This window comes from Centrocercus urophasianus, unplaced genomic scaffold (genome assembly GCF_019232065.1).
Source record: "Centrocercus urophasianus isolate 14NV4802_14NV808 unplaced genomic scaffold, USGS_Curo_1.0 seq_19, whole genome shotgun sequence".
In the NCBI taxonomy this organism is placed as follows: Eukaryota; Metazoa; Chordata; class Aves; order Galliformes; family Phasianidae; genus Centrocercus; species Centrocercus urophasianus.
In genome coordinates this window covers 13,394,930-13,415,212 of record NW_024884744.1, presented here as the reverse complement: position 1 = coordinate 13,415,212, position 20,283 = coordinate 13,394,930, and the positions used below count along the sequence as shown (strand labels likewise).

Sequence of the window (20,283 nt, the reverse complement as noted above, 5' to 3'; positions counted from 1 at the left end):
TTTTTTTTTTTTTTTTTTTTTTTTTTTTTTTTTTTTTTTCCCAGCAAAGAACAGTTTTACATCACTACCGAAGACAACCACAACAATGAAGAATTACACTGCCTTTTTAGAGCAGTCTAAACATTTTAGGGAGAAATCCACATTTGTATGTGCATTTAAAATAAATAAATCCACAAACTCCTGTATTTTATTTATTTATTTTTCACTTAGATTTATACCAAGCATCCTCTAGCTCCCTTACTTTGGAATTGTAGCTTTCTCCAGATTGATGTTTCATATTTAAGTTAATTTAGACAGTTAAATCTTTACAAGATTTACACACATACCACTTACTCCCAGCAATGCTATGTTTGGTCAACATCATCAGAAGCATAATGATAGAAGACATATTATTAAAAACTACTGCCTTGTTAACACTTAGCATATTGAATTACCTTATACTTTTTCATAACTGCATTGCTTTCAAAGTTAGCTGTTTCTTCCATAAATCTACCAACCAGCAGTGTTGCACGACCATGGATGAGCTGATTTTTGGTATTACATGGTGCTTTATTCTCAGGGAAACACAGCTCCACTCCCTTCTGGAGAACAATAAGTGCTTGGTGAACCTCACCCTAACGGAAAGAGGAAAACATTTTAGATAGTTTAAATAAGAGAGATGTAAAACAACTTACAGCTGTTAATAAAGTAAAATTGTGTTCTTGAGTGTTCTAGAACATTCTGCATGTGGTCACTAAATGTTACTGTCTTCAAATGCTTCTTAAATCTCCTCAACTCTGCATCGTTGTCCTGTTAGATCTATAGCACTGTAATTGCTCCCATTTCTGCCTCTCTCTGATTAGTAAAAACGATAGAAATTGAAAGTGACCTACTATTAAAATTTAATTCCTCTAGGTTGCATCAACAGAAACAGGTAATCCAAGCATTTCATACCCAGCTGCCAGAAAAGTCAACAGATAAAAAAAAAAAACTGATCAGCAGTTGGATGCCAAAAACTTCCCATGGCTTAACTGCAATCAGAACAAGTTCACAGTCCCAGGTGACGTATTTTATCTTACACAGACTGACCACGTCTCTTTTTTTCTTCAAGATTAAAAGTTATTTACTTGCATGTAAGAAAGTAAATTCAGTTTTTATTTTGCTTACCTTGGACCAGAGCCACTTTGCTCTTTCTATATAAAGTTCTGAAAGAGTAGATTCCCCAGCATTCAGAAGAGCATTATATGCAGTCTGATGATGACCAGCTTTTCTTGCAACTCTAGCACTCTGGAGCCAACACTGACCAACAAGCTCACTGTAATCCTGGCTGCCAAGACATTTTTGGAGGAAATGAACAATTTTAGTCACAAACGCAGCTTCACAATGTCACAGAGTATCGAAACACAAATCCAGTTTCATGATGAGCTATATACTATACAGCAACTGTTTAAAATCTTTCTTTTAATGTTTTTTTTTCTTTTCCTACATTTCTCTTATTTTTCTTACACAAAATACCCTTACATTTTGAATACAAGAATAGGAGGAGGTCTGCTTTTGTCTACAACGTAAGTTTCTATGGTTTTATCTTCTCTATTCTGACATGCATACAAGAAGCCAGAACCTGTCTGAGAACAAGATACAAGAAACAGTCATGCTTTCACCTTTTACTAAGACTAAGCAAAGCCCTTCTTAGTGCTAGAATAGGTTCTTTTGCTCTGTAAGAATTCTGGGTCATTTCAATACGAGCACACCAATTCAGGGAATCTCTACTGTGTTCACCATCTGGTTGCTGAAACATTGGTCCAATGCTATGTTCCAACTCACAGAGCATATGCAACCTGTGGTAGTAAAATAAAAACAAAACAAGTCATTGAAAATTGCTTTTACATATATGCACATGTATGCAGACACACAAGTTTTACACAAGTTTTGCTATTTTCTTTCTAAAAGTATGTTGATTGATTTGTTTCATGAAAGGTCCTGCCATAAAGATGCATCTACAGTGCAAAGGAATTTTTTTTTTAAATTAAAAATATTCAATAAATATTAATTTAATATAAAATCCTACTTCAAAATTGATTAAAAGCTACTTAAAAGGGATGGACTTCCAATTCTTAATTTTTTCTGAATGCTTTTAGGCCATTGCATATATCAAAAACTATGCTCTTAAGTTAATGAAGTTAAGGCCATGGTAGCTACTGGCCTATAAGTGCTATGTCAAGAATGCCATGCAATGATTTATTTTTTAATAACCCAATGACTACATAAACTTGGTTACTGGTTTTTAAAGACTGAAGCCAATATTTTTTTTTGTGAACACTTTTTTTAACAGGGAAATTAAATGGGGAAAGTAAATTCCCAGTTAATCAAAGGTTGCCTGTTGGCTGAGTATGCAAAAGAATGACAGTAAATATGAATCGGTACCATAAATTCGATTACATTATTTCTAACATCAAAAATAGTGATACGTTATGGAAATGAGAAACCTGATAATGTGTTCATATCCTCGCTGATAGGATCCTCTTTCAAAGCTAGCTGCTGAAAGGGGCACAATCTGTTCTGCTCGAACAACCTTGAGCGTCTCATAAAACGCGACTTCATTTTTCTTCTTGGCTGATAATAATAAATGTCCTAATCTGACACTCCAAGCAGTGGACTTCACATCTTTGGGGAGAAAAAAGCCTCTTAAAACTTTGCTTCTTTGGTATCTTAACCTGAACATGCTGGTGTATATTACCATGCTACATGAAAAATATTCAGAGTAACTTTCTCTCAGAAATAATTAAACACATTTTAGAAACACTCAGTAATTCCACCCCACAACTGCAATCCCAAATAAACTCATAAGAAATTTGGTCTTGGTACTCGATTCAAATTGCTACTCAAAGACTGTATAGCTCACAATCAAATACATTCCCAAAATCTAGAAGACCATCAGGAGCAATCCTCCTCCTAATTAAATCCACAGCTGAACAACTGCAATAGCTGCCCTTTGATTTAAAATTAGGCTAACAGATACACTTGGTCAGAAATGCAAGAGAGTATTCTTATTTTGACATAGCTTACCTGAAGCCAAATAGTTCTCCAGTAAATCCCACTGTGACAGCTTCCAGGCTGCTTCAACTCTATACGTGTTCAATTCAGAAATCCATTCAGACCTATTCAAACAAAACAAGAGAATTAATTTTTTCATTTCTCATACATTATTTCTATTTTATATTATATTAGAAATACAGTAAATATTTCTTATATGAATTCTGTTTTGCTTCAAAAGAAGTGAAGGAAGCTTTACTTTTATTAGAATTCAGTAAACCCAAAGGATATGCACTGATGAAAAAATAGAAATTATACACCAGGATCTCACAAATTCAATTTCCAGGTAGTATACTTGACTTTTATGGTATATTTTAAAGACTACTAGCTTTTTATTAGACTACGGAACAGCTATGGAACAAGTAATAAGACACTGAGAAATGAAGGATTCTGTTTTTTAAAGTAGATCTCAATACTGCATGCAACTCAGATAATGTACTAAACCTGGGAAAATCTTAAAATAAGCAATTTATAGACAAAGTAGATGAAGTTGCCCAGCTTCACACTGCCAGCTGGATTCGCTTGATAAAGCACGAACATGACTAGCAATAAACAGGGTTAATACAAGAAATACGTATTACTCAAACATTGCATTAAACACTCATATTACCTGTTTGCAAGTACTCCATTCACTTGAGTAATTACAGTAGATAATTGACCAAGGCCTAACATGGACTTCACTACACCATGGTAATGAATAATCTAGAAATGGGAAAAGAAACAAATCTGGACAAAAACAATCATCAACTATTAACCAAAGCCTGCAAATTACAATATGAACCCAATAAGAGATCTGTTGCAGTTGATAAGACACTTCCAAATAGTAATACATCACTCAGCAACTGTCACAGAAAACTCTTACTTAAGTCATATTTTACTTAAACATTGTAAAGAATATACTCAAGAGGTATTTTTTGGCACTCGTATGTATTAGTTAATCACCGTATTGTGGAAGATTATATAAATATGTATGTATCTGTCACGTTTACCTGATCAGGTTCTAGTTGGATAGCCCTATCATAACAGGCTGTAGCATCTCTTAACAAGCCAATACTTTCATGTTCGAGGATTTGTTCCTTGAGAGATGGTTCTGCTTTCCGAATTGCACTCACTCCAGCTACTCCATCTGGCTCATGCATTGCAGCATACAATTTCTTTATTCAAGAAGAGAAATGGACATCAAAAACAGCTCCTTACACAAGAAGGTACTTAGCATATAACATGTTCAGAATCACACATCTTATTGAAAACAAGGCAAACTACTGTAGAAGGTTTTTGCTTGAAGTTTTCACTGTAAACATCAGTTTTGATGTACTTTTTTCTTCTGCTTTTTTTTTTTTTTTTAATTCCAATGATAAGCCCCCCTTTTGTTTAGTGTATTGCAACAGTCGTGATCCCATACCTTAATAACAAGTTTTTTTTTAAAAAGGACAAAATAAATATCCTATGCTAAAATTATATATGAAGCTGCAGATTACTGATGGTGGAAAAGCATCATACGACACAGTTTTGCAAATTTGAGAAGCCACTGTGGAATATAAACCATGAGAGGCTTATTTCACAGGTTAGAATATTTCTTAAGAACAGTTGGAATCCTTTTGAACATCCTTAGTGTTAGCTCTCTCTCTACTTCATAATAAATCACTCAGCCTTCTTTCAATTTTTTTTTGTTGCTGTTACGTTTTTATACTTGGCTGTGCTTTCTGTGACAAAAGACATAGTGTTAACTGAAAGGAATAAAAGCTACACATTCAATAACAAGGAGCCACACATTCAATAACAAGGATAATAAAAAAAATCAACTATTTTCAAGATTTTACGATCTTCTAGATTTTTTTCCTTCCTTTCCAAATAAAGGAAGCATGCCAAGTAAGGGCAAATGCTACATACTGCTGAAAGATCACAAACACACTTGCATTCAACAGCAAGAGCACGTGTACATCTTTTCTTCTTTCCATTCCAAAGAATAGTCTGACAAAGTTTTATACATCTATATGTCTATTTTTATTCTAAAATAAAACAAACGCTCAAAGGAACTACAGAACCTGCAGAAATCCAAGATGCTCCTGAATATTTTGTTTTTTCTCTGTGATGAATGACTCAAAATGCATCACAGCCCTCGTGTAAGCCTTAGAGCGAAAAGAAGCCACAGCCAGGGTATCTTGAGGTATCAGGTCTAAAAAGCGTGTCACGTTCTGATATTCTCCACAGTCCTGGCTTGAAGCTACAAAATAAAATCGTCTTTAGAAGTCTGTCAGCAAGGTTCCACTTGTGAGAATTACCTGATGCATCAGCATTTACTTAATTTGTTTCAAAATTTAGTGAGATAAACTGATTTAAACACGTTTTCCTGTCAACAGTAAATTCATTAAAAAAAAACAATACTGCTGAGCTCCTATATCTTGCAAGACAGCATGCAATAAACTGGATGTTTAGAAAGCTACCAAAACATTAATATTTCATTTTATAATTTCAATGTTTCTTAAAATAGGACTCAAAATAATGAAATCACATGGGTTTGAGGAAATCACAACATGACAGTAAGAAATCATAAAAAAGAGTAACACTATAGCAAAATCACATTCTTACATTGTCATAATGTGAAGCAAAACATCTTGAAGTTTATTTGAAGAGTGTAAATGGTATTTTAAATGAAACAAGCATCACTTACTTTTTAGATCACTTTTGTCTTTGCTAGATTTGCTAGTATTTTTTTCAGCAATAAGCATCTGAAACTTGTGTCTAGCCCACTGAGTAAGATGATCAAGCATGGAGAACACTGTCTGCGTGCTCAGCTGGCTTAGATCAGATGCACTGTCTTGAAGTCTCCTGCTACACTGATCATCATGTTTCAGGACAGCCATAATTTCCATGTAAACCTACACAGGCATTAATGTGATAAAAGACAGAAGCACCATACAGACATGAAAATATCAGGAAACTGCAGTTAACATTCAATAAATGAAAGTAGTAAACATTTTAATTGTATATTTTAATAATGTTGGTTTTATTTATAAACTCTGTTAGTCTTGTCACCTTAAGAGGAAAAAAATGACAAACCAAGAAGCAGTCACCAGAAGATTCTAGATAGTGATGAATTATTTGAAAAGCACACCCTTGGATTCAGAAAATATCACGATCACTGGAATTTTAGGTTTCAAAACACAATGAATGCTGCTGTAATTCTGCTGCAAGTACAAATCAAATGATAGCTGACTTAACTATCGACTACCTTAACTACATTGCAGATGTACTTTATTTAAGTACATAATATGCTGAAAGTCCTGCTTACTGATCATTTCAGTAAGGCAGTGAGTTAGACAATGTTAGCAATAGTTAGTGAGTTAGCAATAGCAGTAAGTTAGCAATGAGTTAGCATACGTGACAGACTGTTGTTATCGATGTACTCATTCATACAAGAAAGATTACTACATTCCTAATTGCATACTTCTACACACCCAGAATCTTTCAACACAAGTATTTTCATTTCAGAATTTCAAATGGAATTTAACCTATATTTTTCATGCACTTCAATTTCTGCTAACTCCAACTAACAGTAAGATTAACTCTCAGATATACGTGACAGTCCTATCTCTGCTCTGCTACAGGACACGTATGACTCCTGCTCTGTGTTAATCTTGTGGCTAAGCAAATTCTAAGTGTATACATGGGAAAGAAAAAAATTAGAGGTTAAGATTCCCAGAAGCATACATGTTCAATTAATTCCTTTGTTTCATTGCACTGTGTTCTCTCTTTGTACTACTCCAGCTCCTGGTACTACTCTAATTATAATTAATGACACAGTAGCTCTTCTAAGCCCCACTGAATTAACCACAAGAAACAAAGAAACCCATAGAATACAGAGGTCCAAAAAAATTGTTTGATATCTATATAATTTGTTCATGGAGGTCTACAGTAATTCTGCAGAGCTGATCAGCTCTTAGAAAGAAGAGATTCTGAAAGTTCTCATTAAGAACAACTGATACATCTTACCTCTTGTTGATCCTCCTCACTGCATCCCAACAAAACGTAAACAAGGATGTGTGGTAGCAAATAAATTGTCACTTTATAGTCATTCTTCATCATAATACTGCAGCAATCAAAAACTTTTCTGGCAAGATCATGTCGTACCTACAGAAAAACAGTATTTTCAAGAAAAGCATAATTACAAATGCCTGAATAATTAATAGGTTTCTATTTGTTGACAATTACAAAATTATTTAATGGAACAGAATTTAAGATACTCAACTCCAACAAAAAATTCAGACTTCAACCTGCAACAGAGATGCCAGAGAGCTGTCACTGCATGAATGAATTGCTGATACTACAAAACAAATAGGCAAGTATTGCCTGCATGTTCCACTCTTCCTTGTCTTCTACGCCAGTAAGAACTGGCAGTGGGAAAAAAAAACTTCAGACTAAGAATCTACTACTGCTTTGAATCTCTCATCTGCACTTAAAGCATGAAAAGAATACGAAGTTATAAAGACAATCAACTTATCTTTAAAAGAGAAAGAGGTCAGTTTAGATATTGAACTGCCATGGACCTATTAGATGTTGGAAAGAGGAAAAGAAAGCAACAAAGACAGATAATTACTTTCTGTGTGCTATGAGCTGTGGGGAGGTGAAAGAAATCTTTCAGAATAACTCAAGGTTTTCCAGAAGCATTTCGGACACTTTTCAGAGGCATTTCTTAGTGCCTGCAGCTATGCAACACTCTGGACAAAATTCCTAGAATTTTGGCTTTCACACTATGAAGTCTGTCTAGTGAACAAGGTGCTAGGGAAAGAAAGATTCATCTTTACTGGGATGATGCAAGTCTGCAGTATGCACTATAAGATATCTCCAGAGAAGAGGGATATTTCTCTCACCCATCCCTTACTTTCAGAAACTGAAGTACAGTTAAAATGTTGTGTTTTGTATATAGCAATATAAAGCAGACTTATTCTCCTACCTTTGTTATAAGGTAACCTGCCCAAGTTGCTGACCATTCTGCAAAATTGTCACCTAATTTGCTTAGGTAAATAGGCTTCCTCATCTTTGACCAATCTATAGCCTTTTGATAACTCTTGTACCTGTAATTTTAAAATATTTTATGAAGTAATATTTTAATAAATACACATAGCAAAGAAAAACCAACCAAACAAAAAACAACATCACGCCATTCACTATAAAGTTCCCCAGCTGGAATCCTCTTTAAAGGAAGAAGACAATTAACACTCTCAGTAGTCAACATGCTTTTAATTCTAGAACATTTAGAAACGAAACAATCGAACGTGCTCCCAGGACTTTAAAGTATACTTCCAAGTGTTGTTGAAACAAGTCTTAAAACTAATTTCTGCTTGGAAGACAAATAGTCTTAAAACTGTTATGTAAAAAAATTGCATGAGTTGTCCTATACCGTGTATTTAAGTGAGGTTCCAAGATTTCCTGCACGTGCTCAGGAAATCTCCTCCAAAGCCTGGAGCCTGGGCAGTCACTGTTTGTCTCTCTACAGTCATAAATAGACAATAGCTCCTGTAAAGACATAGTTTACATGAATAAGTTAGTATTAAAAATTTGATGACTGCAGTAATAAAGAGAACTGGTATACACACAGAAGTAATGAGATACAAATTACAGAATGCTGAAGTTAGAAATTTTTTAACTGCAACATTTTCATCCAGATTTGGATGAATGTTATTACTAACCACGAGTTGATTCTAACAAACTAGTGATTTCCCAGATTCTCTAGTTGGTGCTTGGGCCACATTATCTCATTTTCTTCACATCTGCCAATAAACAAGGCCCAGAAGTTAGTCTGAATCCTTCTGGTGCAAGAACTAATTTAATCCGCTGACCGTATGGGGCCATTTTCTACTGGATCTAGGAAATCCTCCTTTCACAAAGTTTGTGAAATTGTAGCTTTCACAAAGATTAAAAAAAGTAAGAAAAAAGTCAGCCTGGAGTTAGCAAACCAGCACAGAAGGCTACTGTCTTAAAATTAGAGCATATTTGATTTCTACTGCCTCTTTAGAAGAGTAAGCAGAAATCCTCCTAGGAGTATTTGCTGTTTTTCACCTCTGCTTACATGCACAATTTTCAAGTCAGCAGTCTTGGAATTACACCTTGAATCACTACGTATACACTGTTAGTAGCCTCTGAAACACCATATCTCTCCTCAGATAACACAACAAAAACAAATCTATGCTTTCACTAAGATACTTCTTTTCATCAGCTCCCCTGAATTCTAATGGGCAAGTGAGCAATGAGGAATTTAAAGAAAAAAAAAAAAAAAAAAAAAATCACTATCCTGTATCACTTTTACAATGCAATTTAAAACTGTATCAAATGATGGTTCAACTATTTAAACACATACTTCAGAATGTACATATTTAAAATTGCATAATTCTGCATTCAGTGTGATAGGAAGTAACTTGTGAAGATAAAAGAACATCTAACATTGAATCTTACCTGAATGGCGTACGCAGCAGAATCCTGAGCACGAACATTATCAGCATAAGCAAGAAATGCTCTAGTCAGTTCCATCAATAATCCATAGGCAAAATTTGGATCCTCCACACCAGCCTCAATCACAAACACAAAGCCAATTTTACTACAACAAAGTAATAGCTGTACCTTTAATCTCCAGATAGTCACTTCGAAGTCTGTCTCTAAGGTGGTTTAGATGACAAAGCAGGCAGAGATTTTCTAAGAGCCAAAAGCTGAGGTTTCCTAGTCCCACACATTTAAAATAATTAAACAAATGAAATCCCACAAACATTTAATACTGAACAAAATACTACAGAAACACCTCTTACCACAAATGTAAAATCTTTTCCTTGAGTTTCACTCGTTGAAAAATCCAGCCTGCCAGGGTCTATGGCTCCCAGTTCACCTAAACATTCCCCACAGAGTAGCCGGGCATGAGAATTTGCATCCTGACAGCCAATTAGAAGTACAGTAACCAACTGAGAGATGACTGGCTCTACAGTTTCACTGTCTGTTACATACTTCACCAATTTTTCCTAGGAAGTTTAAGGGAAAAAAAAAAAAAAAGAAGAAAAAAAAAGAGAAAAAGAGAGAAAGACAGGTTTTTATACAACATTGTCACCTCTTACATCAGATTTTATCTGCCCGTGATGTTAGGTTTGTCATGAAAATAACAAGATCTGAATAACTATAACCCAATCATAAACATATAGATTTGTAAAGCAATATCTTTGCAGTTTGTACATGTCCAGATAATTTATTTGAACATGATCAAGAGATTCAAGCTTTTCTTGATGGAAGGCAGAGAAGGGAGAAAGAAATTTTAAAAAATGAATGGTATAAGGTGGTCACATACCACTTACTTTAAAATACTGCAGTCTCATAAAATTCCTTGATATTGATGCAAAAACTGTACATGTTCTAACAAAGAACAAACCTTCAAAATCAACTGAAAACATTGGCATCTTAGATAAGAAATATACCAATATTCTTGCTGAATCAGCATCATATAAAGACGGATTTTAAATTATATGTTATGTGGTGACACAATGGAAAAGAATCCCTTCTGCCTTTCATATTAAGTAACATTTAGATTAATAAGTTCAGGAGAATAACACAGCTCATGCAAACACAGTAACATTAAAGTTGATGGTCCAGAGGCTCCTTTGAGAACACTTGAAATTAACTGAAGAGGGTTTTAATACCTGATTTCTGTACAACGTTTCTTTCAGGCTGGTAAGTGCATGGATACGGACATCCACGTTCTCATGCTGAATAGCTCTCATGGACAGCTGCAGCGTCGTCTGTAAGTCAGTGCTTTTGGAGGATTCCTGAATGAGACATGACATAAGAAATTCAAATCTAATCTAATAGGAACACAGTTAAACAGCATTTCAAAGAACATAAGAAAGGAGACATACAAAAGCCTATTCTTCTACCAACATTCTCAGCTAAAAGGGGCTATGTTTGCACTTCAAAACAAACAAAAACATTTCTACTAAATACTTGCTACCTCCTATCTCTTTAGCTTGCCTTCAGAAGATAAGTACAAGGGATAGACTACCAACTAATAATAAAAATAAACAGATTTGGGATTTGGGACAGATGTGGGGTTAAATTAAAAGTAATGAATTCAGCAACAAATTCATTTCCATAGTCAACCACCTTTTTTAACCTTATACATTATTTTATCTCAAAAAGTTGCAAAGTTGGAATTCAGAGAATCTATAAAACATTCCTCAGATACAAAAGTTCTATTTTGTAAGCAAATAAATTCTATTCTTGCTTAACAAGATTTTAAGAACATTTTTCTTGCTCCACATGAATCCACCTGAAACACTAGAAACAAAGAAACAAAGAAGCTATACCTTTCGATATTCCTGAAGGACTACTTGAATTTCCTTTAGTTCCGGAAGGTCAGGCAGAAAATATATCTCATGTAAGAAGTCCCGCACTGTATCCCTAACAGTCACAGAAATATTGCAAAGAACATTTCAAACATTAGTTGGATCTGAAAAGTCATAAAAAACCATTAAAACAGTAAATTATAATAACCAGAAAAAGCAAAAACTTGAAAAGCAGAAAAACACTCCACATAGTTTTGCATTTAAGTGTACATATAAAACAATTTATTTGTCTTTTTACTGAAAGATACAGATATTTCTTCTCTATGCTTTAAATTACTCTCTAACTCCATCACTTTCAAGGTTGCCATTTACCTCCATCAGGTCCCATACTCCTTACTCAAAAAGGTGGGATAATCCCATTTGGTTTTGAACCAATTTCACTTTTTCTAATGTGAAAACAAATGACCAAAAAATGAGTTCTCTTTTACTAACAAGAAGGAATCTATTTCAATTTTGCTGCCATAGGCTGCAACAAAAGCCTTGTTATTCAAAACATCTCCTTTTGTTTTGCCAACTGTTGCTATGATAAATGCAAGGAAAATTAAAACCCAATGAAAGTAATCAAAATATAAACTCTGACCATTCCTAGAGAATTCTGTTACAAAAAATAACATGAATAAAAATTAAGACCCAACACTGTGCTTAAAAGATCAAGTCATGATAATTCAAATCTTAAAAAAAAAAAAAAAAGTATCAAAAAACAAACAAACAAAAAAAAATAAGTAATACACCTTGATTTTCTCTTAGATGGTGTGATCATATGCAAAAAGGATGTGATCAATTCTGTGCTCTCCATAATGATGACTCTAATTTGTAAAACAGAGTCAAATAAAGACTTCATTTCCTTCCTGTTACCACTCTGTATACTTCTCCCCACCTTAGGATAAATGCTAGCAGTCACTGTTATTCTGCCTGCATGACCCGTAGATGCAAACTGTTTTCCATTCCAATAACAAAAACACAGAATCTGAAAACAAGCTCAGTAGTGATGTCAGGGGAAGCACTCTGAAGAGGCTGTAACTTGGCCACACTATCATATATTTTTAATGAGGTCAATGAAAGAATATCTTTTCAGATGAGGGTATCCTTTGTCAAATTTCAAAATCTTATTGAAACTTACAGTAGAAATTTTATAAAACAAGTTATTACTTCACAGAAAAATGCTAAATTTTCTGATCTCAGTACTGGACAAATTTCATTCAGTGCAATTCCTATTACAGGAGCTAACGAAGTGAAAATATTTTGTGTGGTACCTGTTCTCAACTATGAGAAAGTAAAATACTGCTGTAGTTTCCTTTGGCTGGATATGTATAAGAGGCAACAAAGCTACTATCACATGGCTAAGCAGGGAGCCAAGGTATGAATGGTCCAGGCTTCGAACAAAACAGTCCCAGGCCCTACACAAGAAAACACACAAAAACAACAGCAATCAATGATTATTCACTGCATAAAGATATTTTAGGTTAATTGTGAGGAGTATTGTAAAGTATTTCAGCTCTGTGCTTTGGATTACTGTCTAAAAGAAAACAAGAGCATTCAAGGACAAATGCTCTTGTATGTCACTGCTTAGGAACTTGATCAGTTCACCTGCAACACAGTTCTGGAAAGTCGTCCTTGTATCTTAGAGCTGTTCTCAGCGTGGTCATCATCTTCACTCGTACTGAACTGATGTGTTTGGGACCCATAAGCTTCATTAAAGACATAAGACTGTTTAGGGCCTATATGTAAAGAAAAAAAACACATTTTGGTGTGTTAGATTCTCAATAAAACACCTACAAACAACCAATACAACCAAGCTACCATGGATTAAGACATCATATACCCATTAAACATGTGAGGTAATAAAACTGCACCTTCTGTCTATCCCAAGACAAAAACATATTACTTTAAAAATCCCAGTTAAAAAACATACGGTTTCATGTTGCAAAAAATAATTTGCCAATTAGAGAAAAAGAAATGACATCTGGAATGACAGGGCTACAATAAAAATTTAACTGTTTAGATGGTCAACAGATTCATGAGGGAAGAACTGAGACACCAAAGGAGTTTACAGTTACAGAAATCTGATGATCGACAACCAAAGTTCAAGAAGTTGTAAAGCAGACATTTGGAAAACAGAGAAAACAAAATTGCATTTAAAAACAAAGAGAACTGACGTAAAACTTATAGAAGAATTGATAGCAAGCTTCAGGGAATAGTTTACAGGTTAGCTGCCACTGAGACTGATGAATGATTTAAGAGAAATAATAAGACGCGAGAAAGAAAAAAGTAGGAGATACTTCAGTCACAGTCACACTGTGGTTGACAAAGGCAGCAGAACGCCCAGCATGACACATCAGTTATCAGAGGAAGAAACCAGATCCTGATAAAAGGTCTTTGGAGGGAAGATCCTCATACACTCATGGAAAAACAAAACAAACAACAACAAAAAAGAAAAAAAAAATTGAAATAATAGCAGGTACAAGATAAGAAATGATACGTAAAGGAAGAAATTCAGAAAGCATCAGTACAAATGGTTAATAAATGACAGTACGACAATAAGAATACCTCAGAAGCAAAAAGCTAGAAAGAGAACACCAGAGAAAATACAGCAAGCCTATAAACAACAACGTTATGTGCTCCAGGACTGCATAGCTGCCTAAATAAGTTACCTATCCTGCCTCTGTGTGGTAGCTAAAAGGTCTCCCTTACAGTTAGAAGTATACAGACTCAGCACAGCACTATTTGCAGAGTTTGTCTTAAGTGCCAAGCTGTGAGTTCTCATTTTTCAAGTCTCCCTCTTGTTTTGCTACTTATAGCTCCTTTGAGCTTACAAGTCAAACCCAATTTCCCTTAGATTTGCATCATTCTATTTTCTTTCAGCAGTAATTTTAGGTTTGTACTTCAAGGCCCTCAAATCCTTGACTCCCATACCCCTCCACGTCATTTCTTTCATGTTTGTTTTGTAAATGTAAAACACTTGGATTGCTCCTCAGCAATTACTGAGTGAGTGACGTGTTATTCACCGTATGTGACTCAGTTATGTACATTAGCCGACCAGTAAAGAGGAAAAGAAAAGCATACTTCTGAGTTTACACAGTAGTCCAGCCCACAGTGAGATCACCAGTTTTAAAGAATCATGCATAAACCTCATTGTTTTTTGAGCCTTCCTTGACAACTACCCAGCCACAAAAGCAAGCCTGGAGTACTGAAGTAGTTCTTACTTCTTGGTTTTAATGTTCATATTAATTTTACGTACCATTTTTTTATCCTCAATGCCCACACTAGAACTCAATAATTGCATGTTAAAAAAAGCCAAGATACCAAGCAATTTAGGCTGCAGATAATCAGCCTGTAGAGAGGGGGAAAAAAAGTGAAAAAGTAAAAACCAAGTAAAATTACTGTTAACACATTGCTAAATTGCTCAGTTTAAGTAATGAAACAGCAAGTACGAAATGGTAATTCTGACAAAGATCCCTAGAAATGTATACTGTTCCTTAAGTAGCAGTGTTCATGAAAGACATCCCTATTATGCTGTGGTTTGGTTTTTTTTTTGTTTTTTTTTTTTTTTTTTTTTTTTTTTAAATTTAATGCATTCTTGTCGTGCATCTTTGTATTAGAGGAACAGTTGATATGCAATGACAGCATCTTCACTTCTGTCTCAAATAGGATTTCTAAGTTAAACATCAAGTTGTCTTCACTCCTAGACTCCAGATTAAAAATATTTATATTAAACAAAACCAAATGAATATTTTGGTGTACTTACCATTTGCTCAGGTGACGTTATTTCCCTAGGTCCCTGATAGGGATCATCATGAGATGCAAATGAAGCCAATATTGACAAGCCATTGAATACTTGCTGATAGTGCTCTCCTATACGTAGCAATAATTCATTATGCAGTCCCTGGTAGTCCTGTCTCAACAAGCTGCCCAGTTCGATCTCAGTCTCATTCTATAATCAACAAAAAACAAGCCTTACTTTCACCACAGTGAAATTAGCACACACAGACAGGGAGCAATGGACTCTGATTTACCACAAGAATCATAGAGAAAACTCCCAGTCAGGTCAACATCACATCATCCAAGTCTTCAGAGTTTTCACGTTCACAAAATACCTCACAACAGTTACTCAGAGCTAATGAAACAGATGATAAACAATAACGAAAGAACTTCTTCACCTATTTCCCCAGCTATGCTTTGCAATACTTTTATTTAGATTAAGCAGAAAGAAGAAAATTCACTGTTCATCCACCATTGCTCTCCATCTGCATCTGAACAGAACAAATATTAATTTACCTTGAGGTAATGAAGTGCCCGCTCAAGCTCATCCTTAGAGCAGGAACAGACCAAGTGAGAGAAGATGTATTTGAAGTTGTTGATTAAAATCTCTCTTCGGTTTACGTTCAGTTGTTTTGCTATGGTTCGAATAAGGATGGAGGCTGCAGGACTGGCCTTGGCTGCAAGGTCAGGCAGCAACACTTGCAGGGTCCGCTGATGAATTAAACACAAATAAATTAAAAAAAGCAAACAGCAAAATAAAACCCAGAATTAAATTAAACCAAATCAAAATAACCCATACATAAAACAAATACAGACCAAATCCCCCTCCAAAGACACCAAATCCAAGTCCTGGTCAACATATATCTACATTCTTACGTGTGGCCATAGTTAAAGAGAAAGAACTTGAGATGGAAACATTTCATCTAAAAAGCAGTTAAAATAATTGTTGGGTTTTGTTTTTGTCTTTTTTTTTTTTTTTAATCTAACCAGTACTAAAACATCCAAATAAAAGTGAGATGCTTATCTGAACCTTACATAGCTTCATCGATTGTTTTATTTGTATTTTACAAAGAATCCCTTCCAGTGCACTAAATCAATGTAGATATACTCAATTAGCACTCTAGACTACAGACAGTTCATTAAACATCATACTTGAATTAGCTGAGTCATCACTGCATCTCTTTTATAAAACAATTCCTCCATACTTGAGCTCTTAAGTTCCAGCAATCCAGAATCATTCTAAATATAACAAACAGCAACTAGAGAAAAATTATCAGATCTGTAGCACTCATCAAAAAGGAACATGGACTTAAGAGTAATCCACAAGCATACAAACAGCCCCCCACAAAAGTAGTAGTAAAAGGGACTAACCAACTTACTGACAAAAAGCGATTTAGATCTGGGAAGTCAAACACATTAGCAATCTCAGACAACATGTCCAGAGCCATTTCTCTCTGGTGAGCAGCTTCTTGTTTGTGCAGCTCATTACCCTGGCACGGAGCACTCAATACTGCCATCTGGCTGGAGTGCAGGGATTCCACTAGAAACTGAGCATGAAGAAATAGATATTAAATATTATTCCCTCTTTTCACTCCCAATGAGTTTCATTCTTTTTATGTATCTGTTTTTGTTTCTCATGTATTGTGCATAGATCCAAGATTATTATTTCATGACAGAACTGAATTAATAATGGCATTTCATTTTGCAATCAGAGGCTCAGATGCTGCACACAACTCAAAATGGAACATTCAAAACTAGAGAAATCTGACTTCAGTATTTTTTACTTTAAGCAGAATTTCTGTCTTTAGCTAATGTTAACCATCATTATTATGCCTGTAATAAAGTTTGATTTAAATTCCAAGTTTATATTCTAGCCTCCAGTGACAACGGTACCATATAAAGCAGGAACGTATACAGCTCCTTTATGTCAGCATTAAGGCATCTAGGGAATTAAAAGAGAAAAGCAATGCTGGTGAAGGGAGAAGACTAATGACAACATCAAATATTTCTCATTTCCAGAATTTCTCATTTCCAGTTTTTTTTTGTTATTGTTGTTTTTGTTTTTAAATCATCTCTTTCCTGCCCTATGAGGTATCTTGTAAAATAGAGTAATGTTTATCTTTAATAATATTTTCAAAACACACAAAAAAAACCCAAATCAATGTCTTTATAAATAACCAACTCTTACTTTTACCTGACAGATAGGTTTCTTGTACTGACTGAAAAAAGCTTGTAGTTTTATGGACTTAGCTACTGCCAGGGACCGAATTTCTGTGTAAGCTGCTCCAGCCACAGAAGCTGATCTGGACAACAAACAATGCAACAAATGCAAGAGGGCAAATGGTACCAAATCTCCTTTTGATGCCCTTAAAAAGCAAGCAAATAAAAAGTAATTAGAAAGAGAAACAGTCACTGCACTAATAAAACTGCTGAACAGGTACCTACCATAATGCTAAACAACTCTTCACTGCATATAACTAGCTGGTCTGTACCTGCCACAGTACCACAGAAAAAGAACGATGCAAATTTCATATGCAACAAAAGCTTAGAACAGTTGCAAAGGACTCTGGACAAAGGTTGAGCTCCAAATAAATAAACTTAGCAAAAAGTTACTCTGCCTCACAAACTGACAGTACTCTGCATTTTTCAATCTATTGTCAAAAATTACCTTCCAATATCTCCTGTTGTGAGAATCAAGGTATCTTTAAGCTCATTATTTCTTGATATTTTGGCATGTGTATAGGCTTCTTTCATTCTTGAAACAAAGAGCTAGATCACATGAAAAACAAAACACGTTAGTAAATGAAGTTGAGAAAAAGAACAAAAAGTAAATATGAATTCACCTCTTTTATGAATCCTTCTTCAGAGTCTATGGATTCTAATATGTTCTTTATGCAGTCACTGAGAGCAACCCGTACATCTTTGTCTGGATCTTCCATTAGATTTAATAATGACCCAACAAGAACCTTCACACTTGACTCATCACTGTTAAAATCCAGATGTTTGCAAAGGTGAGGTATGTTTTCTATAAATGCTATGCAGCATGGGTTGGTGGAGGAAAGAAAAAGATATTTTTGTTTATTTATTTTTTAAATAAAACAACGATAGAAATAAGCACTGAAGTCCATTCTTATTTCTGAAAAGAGTAAACATTGAGAAACCAAAAAAGCTATACGAAGTTTAGATTTTATCAAGTATTACATCCCTAGGTGTGGCCAGAAATTAAAATTAACCACAGTAGTTTAAAAGGATTATCATAACAACGTCTAACACTGTCACTGATAAAAACTGAAAGACAAAATTTCAAGCACCATCTTAGCTACAAAAAAAGAAACCAACAACACAACAAAACCACCTACCCAAAGCTATGTATATATATATATATATATACACACATATTTATACATAGATATATATATAGATCTAAATAAATAATTTTATATAAATATATAAAAGGAACATACAGAGTAAAATTAAATCTTACCTAGTTTTACTGAACTGGATACTTTGTTCTCAAGGAGAATAAGAAATGGCTTAAAAACACAGGCTTGCACAGAGCAAGTTTTTTCATGAGCAGAAGTCACAATGAGGCTGTTACATAAAATATTACAGGTAACATGTTTTATAGCAGAGGCTGCTGAAGGAGGCTGTATACTGAATGTACCAGAAAGACAGCAAGATAATTTCCCAACAATAGCAGCACAAGCCTCCTTGACTAGATCAGACTCATCTTGGATTTGATTTCTGAAATTGACATAGAAACAAAACCATTTTAATAAATTAAGCAACCTATTAAGCACAGAAATTTAGATATCTACATTGTATGGATTCTCTAACTATACTGATAACATTATAGGACAATTTAAGGATCTGCTTTACTAGATTATACTTCTCCTTTTCAACTGATTTCAAAGTTATCTTAAATGTCTCAAGCCATATTGGCCATAGTGTGCTTGAAGCATTAGAAATAAACTGAAGACTACAGACAATAGAACAGAAGAGGGCAAGAAATGCTTACAAAAGGAAGAGAAGCTGGAAAGATTTTAAAAAGATATACGTACAAATACACATTTTACTGACAAAGACATTCCTTTTCCCCTCATAAGCTTTAATTTATTGTTTAGAAATGGGGCCTTCAAGTAGCAAAGTAACTTGTATACTGATCTGGTAAGTGAATGCTAGCTTATCTTCATGTATACACATTCTGTTGATATTTTTTAGGAGTTCTAAAATTTAAGTCTATTAAACTCTGGATGAAACACGAATTTCAGGATGAAATTTATTTCAATGCTTATAATTAATTCCTTATATATGCTGTTTTCTTCATGCATGAAAAGAGAAAAGATATATTAATACGTACAAAAGAGCCTTTGGAATCATACTGAAAGACTGCACACTTGGTGGATGAAGCAGGAAAGAGAATCCTTTCACACAAGTAGCCCGAATTTCTTCATGGGGACTCTGTAGGGCCCAATAGTAAACGGATTTCCGCCAATCCAGATGAATGTTTCTTGGGAAGAGAGATAGAAGGAACACACAGCGTGACTGAGTTTGAGGTGCTGAGGAAAAAAAAATGTATATATATTGTACATTATTGTTAATGATTATGACAGGGCAAAGAAAGCTATTTTACCATAGTGCAATCATTTCTAAGAGACATTTAGATAATTTAACATACTTACAGAAACTTTCTGCAGTTTTTTGACTCAAAACTAGAAAATCAGTCCCAAAAGCAGATGTTTTAAAAGAAGAATCATCAGGATGGCTGCAAATCCAAGGTAGAGACAGCAGTCCACATATATTGTCAAGAATCTGATCATTCAGTGGAATTTTTACTAGTGAGGGGTTATAAAAAAAAAAAACCAAACATCTTTTTATGTAAGCTGAATAGATGCTTATTATGTTTTTAATTTACTACAGAATGTTATTTTTCTTCCTATCAACAAAGAATAGCATTGATACTTGTAAATATTGACATTCTACACACAATAATGCAGTCTTATATCAAAATAATATAAAAGCCTCATGAAACAGCACCATGTAATACATAAGCAGGAGAACACATGTAACTTTG

General features: G+C 34.5%; 1 protein-coding gene across 2 annotated transcripts in view; it reads right to left on the bottom strand.

The window, feature by feature from the left end:
* The window catches only part of ATR (ATR serine/threonine kinase), a 36,213-nt gene that overhangs the window by 9,400 nt on the left and 6,530 nt on the right, over positions 1 to 20,283 (bottom strand). Inside the window, exons 8-35 of one of the 2 annotated variants that reach the window (XM_042820901.1) lie at positions 19,892 to 20,044; positions 19,570 to 19,768; positions 18,694 to 18,953; positions 18,053 to 18,243; positions 17,878 to 17,978; positions 17,398 to 17,575; positions 16,589 to 16,756; positions 15,726 to 15,920; positions 15,196 to 15,381; positions 14,689 to 14,781; positions 13,038 to 13,168; positions 12,704 to 12,847; positions 11,412 to 11,505; positions 10,749 to 10,874; positions 9,873 to 10,079; positions 9,526 to 9,639; positions 8,474 to 8,589; positions 8,027 to 8,147; positions 7,066 to 7,203; positions 5,744 to 5,951; positions 5,118 to 5,296; positions 4,062 to 4,226; positions 3,683 to 3,774; positions 3,046 to 3,137; positions 2,466 to 2,643; positions 1,641 to 1,817; positions 1,147 to 1,306; positions 435 to 614 (exon numbers count right to left, since the gene is read on the bottom strand). In XM_042820901.1, coding sequence (XP_042676835.1) covers positions 435 to 614; positions 1,147 to 1,306; positions 1,641 to 1,817; positions 2,466 to 2,643; positions 3,046 to 3,137; positions 3,683 to 3,774; positions 4,062 to 4,226; positions 5,118 to 5,296; positions 5,744 to 5,951; positions 7,066 to 7,203; positions 8,027 to 8,147; positions 8,474 to 8,589; positions 9,526 to 9,639; positions 9,873 to 10,079; positions 10,749 to 10,874; positions 11,412 to 11,505; positions 12,704 to 12,847; positions 13,038 to 13,168; positions 14,689 to 14,781; positions 15,196 to 15,381; positions 15,726 to 15,920; positions 16,589 to 16,756; positions 17,398 to 17,575; positions 17,878 to 17,978; positions 18,053 to 18,243; positions 18,694 to 18,953; positions 19,570 to 19,768; positions 19,892 to 20,044 — 4,346 coding nt within the window. The remainder of the gene's footprint in view (positions 1 to 434; positions 615 to 1,146; positions 1,307 to 1,640; positions 1,818 to 2,465; positions 2,644 to 3,045; positions 3,138 to 3,682; positions 3,775 to 4,061; positions 4,227 to 5,117; positions 5,297 to 5,743; positions 5,952 to 7,065; positions 7,204 to 8,026; positions 8,148 to 8,473; positions 8,590 to 9,525; positions 9,640 to 9,872; positions 10,080 to 10,748; positions 10,875 to 11,411; positions 11,506 to 12,703; positions 12,848 to 13,037; positions 13,169 to 14,688; positions 14,782 to 15,195; positions 15,382 to 15,725; positions 15,921 to 16,588; positions 16,757 to 17,397; positions 17,576 to 17,877; positions 17,979 to 18,052; positions 18,244 to 18,693; positions 18,954 to 19,569; positions 19,769 to 19,891; positions 20,045 to 20,283) is intronic. The other variant, XM_042820902.1, reaches the window with a different exon arrangement.